Here is a 9491-nt window from a genome sequence, read left to right as displayed (position 1 = left end):
GTGAATCACATCTATAGACTCACTCAGAGGTTCTTAACCTTTTGGAACCGTTCCCTTCATCTCTCTTCTTTAGCTTCCTGAGACTCGTCATGAGCTTCTTTAGACGGAAACGTCTTTTCATCTAATGAATCACTTTCTGTATGCTGAAACACTTTTAATGAACTTGTTTGCGTCTGGAAAATACTCTAAAATGTCTACAGATTTTCCAAACGTTTCATCCAGGAAGTTATTAATTTCATGCATCTTGTACAGATCTCCAGTTAATAACTGTGAGTCTGTGACAGAGACCGTCAGAGTCGTACTCCATCTCCTCCTCCACAACACAAGCCCCCGCACTCTCCTCTGGACCAGCAGCCTGACTCTGGTCAGCTTCAGCTGTCGGCCCTTTACTGCTGCCTCCTCCATTTTCCCTCATACCTTCCTCTGCTACTTTCCTTTCCTCTGCTTCTTTCCTTTCCTCTGTTGTGAGACTCAGAACAGCTGAGTTCTCATCAATAACCTTTCCTCCTCCTGAATCATCTCTCTGTTCCCGTCCTGACCGTCTGTCCACTGAGCTCCTCCTTGGCCTCGGTCGGCGGGTCATCAATTTTAACATTTGAAGTTAATTTTACTTTACATATTCAGAATGTGATGTAATAATGTGTGAAAGCACGTGTTAAGAGACATATTTTTAGTTTTGATTACAAATCATAATTTCTAAATTTGCTAATATATTTGTATGATCTAAACACATTCCTTTGATTTATGAATGGAGGTTAAATTTGTATTCTGAACTTGGGAACTTTCTTTACGAGTCAGATGAGGATCAGCTGGGACAAGAGGACGGGGGGGGACGGGCTGAGTCTCGGGTTGTTTTCCTTGGTGTAGAACGGGGCATCGGCACAGTCGTTGACCTCTCGTTGACTCACTTTAGACTGATTATATGTTACTGGTAAGTTTGTTGAAAATGAAAATAAATCAATCAAATACTGGCAGTGGAATCAGCGTGTGCATAGTTCTCATTGGACAGTTTGAAGTGTGAGGTGAGGCACGGAGCCCCGTGACATGGCCGAGTAGAGGAACAAAGAACACCACAGCATCCAGAGTCCAGTCGCTGTGCAAAGTGATTTTATTATTGCTATTTAAACTGTGAAGTGATATGTGCTTATTTTAGAAAGAAAAACGAATACTTTAGAGCTTACAATGTTCCTATATCATCAAAGGGGGCTTGACAGAAAATGTTTGGGAACAACTGGATTAAAGGAACCACAAACGCATCACAGCTGAAACCTTTCAAAGTAAAAGTTTATTCAAACATGTATTCAGTCTGACCTGAGGTCAAAGGTCACAGGAAGTCATGTGAGCTGTCTGTGACCTCATCAGCCGGTTTAAACACAGACGATGAAGATGATGAAGGTTTCTCTTTCTAGAAAACATCATCAGTGGAGGAGTTTGTTTCCTCTTCCTCCTGTGTGATGAAGGGCAGGTGGACCTCCATCCTCAAGAATCCTCCCTGCTGATTGGCTGCTGAAACAAACACATGAAATCAATGAAAATACAATTGTGTTGTATTTGTCTCCTGAACTACTACAGAGTACTACAGTATAATACAGAATCCTAGAATATTATAGAATACTACAGAATGATTTATATTTCTGTATTTATAATATATTATGAACCTCTCTCTCTCTCTCTCTCTCTCTCTCTCTCTCTCTCTCACACACACACACACAGTTATTTTGATTTCTCCTCAGTCAGTAAGCATTGTGTGGGTGTGGCTCACCTGTCCTGTAATGTGTGTGTGTGTGGCTCACCTGTCCTGTAGTGCGTGTGTGTGTGGCTCACCTGTCCTGTAGTGCGTGTGTCCTCCAGGTGAGGAGGAGTCAGGGACCCGTCGGTCTGGGGGTCAGAGTACCATTTGGCTCTGTCATCAGGTCACCCACAACAACTGAGCTCTGATTGGTTGCTTCAAAACTAACTTCTGACACATCTGGAAGAAGAACATATGTGATGTCAGAGTGATGTCAGAGTGATGTCATTATCTTCTGAAGGCAGTCTTACCTGCACACTGACTCATCTGTCCAGGTGACCACGTCTGTTCCTGCTGGGCTGTCCTGGTCCTTCTCACCTCCCCCACGCTCACCTCCTCCTGATTCTGATCCACCCTCCAGCAGCACTGAGGACGCAGCAGGTCAGAGGTCATGTGTGTACGTGTGTCAGTGTGTACCTCTGGTTATGTGTCAGTGTGTGTGTGTACCTTTGGTTGTGTGTCAGTGTGTGAGTACCTTTGATTGTGTGTCAGTGTGTGTGTACCTCTGGTTATGTGTCAGTGTGTGTCTATGTGTGTGTACCTCTGGTTGTGTGTCAGTGTGTGTGTACCTTTGGTTGTGTGTCAGTGTGTGTCTATGTGTGTGTACCTCTGGTTGTGTGTTAGTGTGTGTGTACCTCTGGTTGTGTGTCAGTGTGTGTGTACCTCTGGTTGTGTGTCAGTGTGTGTGTGTGTACACCTTTGGTTATGTGTCAGTGTGTGTGTGTACTTCTGGTTGTGTGTCAGTGTGTGTGTACCTTTGATTGTGTGTCAGTGTGTGTGTGTACCTTTGGTTGTGTGTCAGTGTGTGTGTACCTCTGGTTATGCATCAGTGTGTGTACCTCTGGTTGTGTGTCAGTGTGCGTGTGTGTGTACCTCTGGTTGTGTGTCAGTGTGTGTACCTCTAATTATGTGTCAGTGTGTGTGTACCTTTGGTTATGTGTTAGTGTGTGTCTGTGTGTACCTCTGGCTGTCTATCAGTGTGTGTGTGTACCTATGGTTGTGTGTCAGTATGTGTGATCACAACATCTCTGGGTTCTGTTATTCGCTCGCATGACTTCTCTTACCATTGTTAGGCCGATGACACCCAGCTGGTCTTGTCATTTCCCGCCGGTGACACTCAAGTGGAGGCACGCATCGCTGCGTGCTTGGCTGACATCTCAAAGTGGATGGCGATACACCATCTCAAGCTCAACCTGGACAAAACCGAGCTACTGTTCCTCCCGGGGAAGGGTTGCCCGCACCGAGACCTGTCCATCACCATTGTTGATACTGTGGTGACGCCAACTCGGACTGCGAGAAATCTGGGTGTGACCCTGGATGACCAACTGTCAGTCTCAGCAAACATTGCATTGGTTACACGCTCCTGCAGATTCCTGCTCTACAACATCAGGAGGATTCGCCCCTTCCTCACTGATGAGACGGTGCAGGTGCTCATCCAGGCTCTTGTCATCTCCCGCCTGGACTACTGCAACTCACTACTTGCCAGAGCCCCGGCGTCGGCCATCAGACCTCTGGAGCTTGTCCAGAAAGCTGCAGCTCGTCTGGTGTTCAATCGCCCCAAGTTCTCCTACACAACTTCCCTTCTCCGTTCTCTACACTGGCTCCCTGTAAGAGCTCACATCCAGTTTAAGACTCTGGTGCTAGCCTACAGGGGAGTGAAAGGAACAGCTCCTTCCTATCTCCAGGCCACGGTCAAGCCCTACACCCCCACCCGACCTCTTCACTCTGCTGCCCCAGGGCGATCGTTTGCCCCGTCGCTCAGAGGTCCCTGCAGCCGATCGACCCGGTCACGGCTGTTTTCTGTCCTGGCCCCACAGTGGTGGAATGAACTCCCCACTGACATCAGGACAGCAAAGTCACTGTCCATCTTTCATCAGGCTGAAAACTCACCTCTTCAAAAAGGCCTACCCTTAGCCTTCCACTCACCACTTATTGTATTCATACGTTTGTGGCACTTATTGCATTCGTTTGTTTCTGCACTGTACGTTGGCTCTGGTTTATGCTCTTAGATGCTTGTTTAAAGGAGATGCACTTATGACTTCTGGTGACTAGTTGTTCTCTCGAAAACCGAAGTTGAATACACTTATTGTAAGTCGCTTTGGATAAAAGCGTCTGCTAAATGATGTAATGTGTGTGTACCTCTGGTTATGTGTCAGTGTGTGTGTGTGTGTGTGTGTGTGTGTGTGTGTACCTCTGGTTGTGTGTCAGTGTGTTTGTGTGTGCGTGTGTACCTCTGGTTGTGTCTGTGCACGTGTGTACCTCTGGTTGTGTGTGTACCTTTGGTTGTGTGTCTCTCTGCTCCGTCTTGGTCTTGAGGAGGTCTTTGACGTGTTCTTCACTGGGGGGGTCAAAGTCCTGGAGGAGGGATGACAAGAAATACTTTACTCTATAGTACTAATACTACTACTGTACCATTGCTACTACAACTGTACTACTACAACTGTACTATTGCTACTACAACTGTAGTATTACTTCTACTACAACTGTAGTATTGCTTCTACTACAACTGTACTATTACTACTACAACTGTACTATTACTACTACAACTGTACTATTACTACTACAACTACTACAACTGTACTATTACTACTACAACTGTACTATTACTACTACAACTGTAGAATTGCTACTACAACTGTAGTATTACTACTACTATAACTGTAGTATTACTGTCATTAGAAACATGATCCTCACCATGTCATGAAGCTCCTGAAGAGAACTGGAGAAACTGGAGACAGGCTCCTCTGAGACAGAGAGAGAGACAGAAAAATATTTGAGTGAATTCTTTGTTGAAAGTTTTTCGGATTCTTTTAAATGTTGAGAACAGAGAGAATTGTGGAGTGATGATGAAGATGGAGATGATGAAGATGGATATGATGAAGCTGTGATGATGATGATGAAGAAGATGGTGATGATGAAGATACCTGTCATGGCCGCCAGCTGGTTGACACTGAGGAGCAGTTCTCCCTCTGAGATGTGTTTCAGCGCTGCTCCAGTCTCTGCTGTCACTGTGCTGCTGGACTCCTCTGAGGAGCTGGAGGGGGACTCTGGTCTGGGACCAGGAGGAGGAGATGGGGAGGGAGCAGGGGGACTGGAGGAGGGAGGAAGAGGGGAGGAGACAAGAGGATTCTCCTCTGCTACTGACATCACCCTGCAGGAGGACAGAGAGACTCATGTTTATATGTCCTACATCTCCAACAATGCACCTGGACACTATCCTTTCAGTATGTGTACATACAGCAGCTGTGAGCGTGTATCCAGGTGTTCCTCTGGTCTCTCCTCGTCCAATGGCAGTTCAACGTCTCCCCAGGTCAGAGGGGGAGGGGCTTGATGGACAGCAGGAGGAATTCCTGCAGAGGGGGCAGGCTCTGGGCTGGAGGTGGGCGTGGCTTCAGGCTCTGAGGTCAGAGAGAGACAACGCATCATCATCAGCTACAATAAAAGTACAGGTGCACAAGTACAGCTACAGATGTACAGGTACACAAGTACAGGTGCACAAGTACAGCTACAGATGTACAGGTACACTAGGACAGGTACACAAGTACAGCTGCAGATGTACAGCTCACAGGTATACAAGTACAGGTACACAAGTACAGCTACAGATGTACAGGTACACAAGTACACTAGGACAGGTACACAAGTACAGCTACAGATATACTGGTACACTAGTACAGCTACAGATGTGCAGGTACATTAGTACAGATGTACAAGTACACTAGTACAGGTACCCAAGAACAGGTACAGATTTAAATGTACACAAGTACAGGTATACTAGTAGAGCTAAGTCATGTGACCATGGTGGAGTTCCATTATAAGCTAACGTTAGCTTTTTACTTTCCACTTTCCACAAAAATCCTAAAAGTGGAGTTCAATAGTGAAGATTATCTGGATGAACAAAACCGGGAAGAATCAAAAACGAGATTATTTCATGTAATAATCCAGAATCACATGGAGGAATCTGATTGGCCCTTTGTGGAGGAACCAGAGATGATGACTTCGAGAAAAACTGCTGCTGTGTCTGACCTGGAGATGTGATTGGTCGAGGAGACTCGTCAGTCAGCAGGCTGGTTGGTTCAGACGGAGGGGGCGTGGCCAGGGACGGAGTCTCTCTGCTGGGCGGAGGCGTCGGTAATGGTGTAGGAACCAGTTTGTCCTTGAACAGAATCGGCAGCAGGATTCAGTTTGTGTTAAGAACACAAAGACACACTGAAGACTGAAAATTCTGTACCTCATCAAGGGATCCCGGTCCTGCTTCTGCTGGCTCCAGTCTTGGTTCTAGTCCTGATTCCAGTGAGTCCCTCTGTCCCAGCAGCAGCGCGACTTGCTCTGTCAGAACCTCACCAACCAGCTGCCGGATCAGAGCCGAGTCCACTGACATGTTGGAGTCCACAAAGAGCTGCAAACCTCCACCTCCTACTGCCTCCACTGAACCCACAACAACAACAACACCATCAGAACACACAACAACAACACCGTCATAAATCACAACAACAATACCAACAACAACAGCATCAGAACACACAGCAACAATACCGTCAGAACTCACAAAAACAACACCGTCGGAACACACACAACACCGTGAGAACTCACAGCAAAAACACCGTCTGAATGCACAACAACACTGTCAGAACACACAACAATACCAAAAACACCGTCAGATCACACAACACCGTCAGAACAAACAACAACAATACCAACAACACCATCAGATCAGACAACAACACCAACAACACCACCGTCAGAATTCACAACAACACTGTCAGAACTCACAACACTGTCACAAGCCACAACAATACCAACAACACCGTCAAAACAAACAACAACAACAACACCAGATAACACAACACCGTCAGAACCCACAACACCGTCAGATCACACAACAAAGACGACAACACCATCAGAACTCACAACAACACTGTCAGAATTCACAACAACTACACTGTCAGAATTCACAACAACACCGTCAGATCACACAACAAAACCGTCAGAACACACAACACCATCAGATCACACAACACTGTCAGAACACACAACACCATCAGAACACACAACAATAACAACACCACCACCATCAGAACACACAACAACACCGTCAGAACACACAACAATAACAACACCACCATCAGAACACACAACACCGTCAGAACACACAACAACACCATCAGTCCAGGGTCCTGTACTATGAAGAGTTTATCTCCTGGTTATCTGGTTTCACTCTAACAATCAGATCCTCTAAACTATGAAGCTGCTCATCAATTAATCAACCAGTTCATTAATCTGGTTGTGAGAGGTTCACATAAAAGGGGCGGGGTTTACAGCATCTGACCAATCACAAACATGGAAAAGTCCGCTGTCAGCAGAGCGGAGCCTTTTACAAATACAGAGAAAACTAAAATATCAGAGAAATATGATATTATGCTGCTTTATATTACATTATGTTTTTATCTGTTTTACTTTTCATGAATAAAAATATTTCCACCTTAAATTAGTGCAGAAGTGACAGTATGGTCTGTTACATCACTAAATTCCAAATACTAGACTGTCAGACCAATGAGAGACCACCAAAAGGAGAACTCTGCTCTGATTGGTCTGTCAGCCTGTCGGCTCACCGATGTCTGAGGTGGCGCTCTGCTCTTCGGACTCTGATCGGTCAGTAGAGTCGTTCTGGGCGGGGTCAGAGGGAAGGGGGCAGTACATCTCAGAGATCATCCGGGACATCAGCTGTTGCTCCACCCTGGACACAACAAGGACCAGACCAGTCCAGACCAGTTCAGACCCGTTCAGATCGGTTAAGACCGGTTCAGACCGGTGCACACTGGTTCCTCACCATTCTACCAGCCGGTTCTCGAGGACGACTCTCTGCAAGTTGAGGTCCAGGACAGAGCCCTGATCCTGGGGGGGGAGGGAAGATCTGGTCTGTGGAGGGAAGACTGGACCCTGATACAGGACCGGAGGAGGAGATGGACCTCCATCCAGCTGCACCTCCTCCTCACCTTTAAAGCTCAGCTCCTCCTGCTGAAGACAGAGACGATCAATCGGTTTATAGATCTATGAGCCATTGATTAGTTCTGATCTTCACTGTGTAATCAATATGAATATTTATAGTTGATGTTTCTTTTGTTTCAGTAAATTATCTTTTATTCAACTTAAACACAAACAAACTGAAGACTCAAATCACTGAAACTCATTTTCTAATCAACAATAATTAATTACTTTAATTTATTAATATTGATCCTAATAACTATTTAGTTGTGAGGTGAGGAGGAGGAGGAGATGAGGAAGAGGAGAAGAGGAAGAGAAGGAAGAAGAGAAGGAAGAGGAAGAGGAGGAAGTGGAGATGAGGAAGAGGAGAGGAAGATGAAGGTTACCTGGACGACATCAGACAGGAATTCAGTTCCAGGAAAGACGTACTCTTCGTCCTCCTCTTCTTTACTCTTGCTCTTAATGATGGCAACAGGAGGAAGAGGAGGAAGCAGACGAGCATCCAGCTGCTCCAGCTTCTGTCAACACAAAATCAAAAACACAAAAAGGTTTCTGTAGCTGAAAGTATCATGAAGTCTGTCTGTCCCTCTGTCTGTCTGTCTGTCTGTCTGTCAGATACAGTGATGCATCATGGGATGTGTTCACCATGATCAGCTGACAGACATCACCTGTGACTCAGATGCTCCGTCGTCCACGGCAACCATGCTACAAGTGGGAGGAGCAGCGGGTGATGATGTCACTTCCTGTTGCCACTTGGCGAGACACCTGGAGGAGGAGGAGTCCATCCTGGCACGTCCTGTAAACAATAGTTTACTTAAACATTTGTGTGTCACATTCACACAAAAATAAAATCCAGATGTTTGTTTACTGACCCAGTGGGATCGCCATGGGAACAGTCACTGTGAGGTCACCAGAGGTCAGGTGGGAGGAGCCGATGATGTCATGACGCTGAGGTCGTCCAGGTGACGTCTGAGTCTTACAGGACTTCACCTTCACACCTGATGGAGACACGGTGAGCTCTGTAGAGACGTCGTTGGCATTCAATAAAACTTTATTGACAACGCCGGTCCCACCTGCGATGCTCTCCACCAGCCGGGGGCGGGGCTTCCTGCCGAGCGGAGAGACAGGTGAGCTGAAGCGCAGGTACGGACTCTTCTTCAGGGTCCGTCTCACACCTTCATACGGAGCTCTGCCATACAGACGGCTCAGGTACGACTCAGGCTCCGCCCCCTGCAGCTGGAAACAGTGACATCACAGCAGTGAGTCCTCACCTTTCTGTCAGCGAACCGACAAATCAGATGCATGGACTAGAGAGACAGACTGACCGGTCTTCTGCTTCCTCTCTCACTTCCTGTTCCTCTGAGCGCGCTCACTGGCCTCCCCCGACCGGTGTGGGCGGAGTTCCCAGCAGCCCTCTGCTGTGATGTCATTGCAGCCTCCTCTGAGGACATCTCCACCTGGAGGAGAAAGAGGAGGATACAGATGAAGAAGATGAAGAAGAAAAAGAAGAAGAAGAAGAATGATGATTCTCATTGTGTTCTAGTCCCTCCCACCTAGGATGCATGGAGAGACTCAAGTAAACCATGCGAGGAGAGAGGACATGAGGAAATGTGTTTTTAGAGATCGGTGGAGTGATTATCCACGTGCTCCAGGTGTTACACACACACACACACATACATATATATATATGTGTATATATATATATATATATATATATATA

General features: G+C 46.4%; 1 protein-coding gene across 4 annotated transcripts; it reads right to left on the bottom strand.

The window, feature by feature from the left end:
* Positions 1–263: 263 nt before the first annotated feature.
* On the bottom strand, positions 264–9341 carry kiaa0586 (KIAA0586 ortholog). 4 transcript variants are annotated; one of them, XM_031879388.1, is made up of 16 exons: positions 9097–9339; positions 8845–9007; positions 8644–8769; positions 8440–8567; positions 8158–8289; positions 7617–7804; positions 7399–7523; positions 6018–6214; positions 5813–5942; positions 5028–5187; positions 4714–4940; positions 4484–4533; positions 4067–4144; positions 2041–2155; positions 1825–1969; positions 265–1503 (listed from the first exon to the last, which is right to left on the bottom strand). In XM_031879388.1, the coding sequence occupies exons 1-15, from the start codon at positions 9220–9222 to the stop codon at positions 1863–1865; spliced, it is 2052 nt and encodes a 683-aa protein (XP_031735248.1). In that variant the 5' UTR covers positions 9223–9339; the 3' UTR covers positions 265–1503; positions 1825–1862. The 4 variants fall into 4 exon arrangements, with proteins under 4 accessions (XP_031735247.1, XP_031735246.1, XP_031735248.1 ...); XM_031879387.1 differs by having other exon boundaries at positions 264–1503; positions 7617–7801; positions 8644–9007; positions 9097–9341; XM_031879386.1 differs by having other exon boundaries at positions 264–1506; positions 8644–9007; positions 9097–9340.
* Between the last annotated feature and the right edge of the window lie 150 nt (positions 9342–9491).

This window comes from Anarrhichthys ocellatus, unplaced genomic scaffold, assembly GCF_004355925.1.
Source record: "Anarrhichthys ocellatus isolate YVR2014 unplaced genomic scaffold, GSC_Weel_1.0 scaffold256, whole genome shotgun sequence".
Taxonomy (NCBI): domain Eukaryota; kingdom Metazoa; phylum Chordata; class Actinopteri; order Perciformes; family Anarhichadidae; genus Anarrhichthys; species Anarrhichthys ocellatus.
The sequence above is the reverse complement of the archived record's forward strand: the minus strand, read 5'-3'. Positions and strand labels throughout refer to the sequence as shown.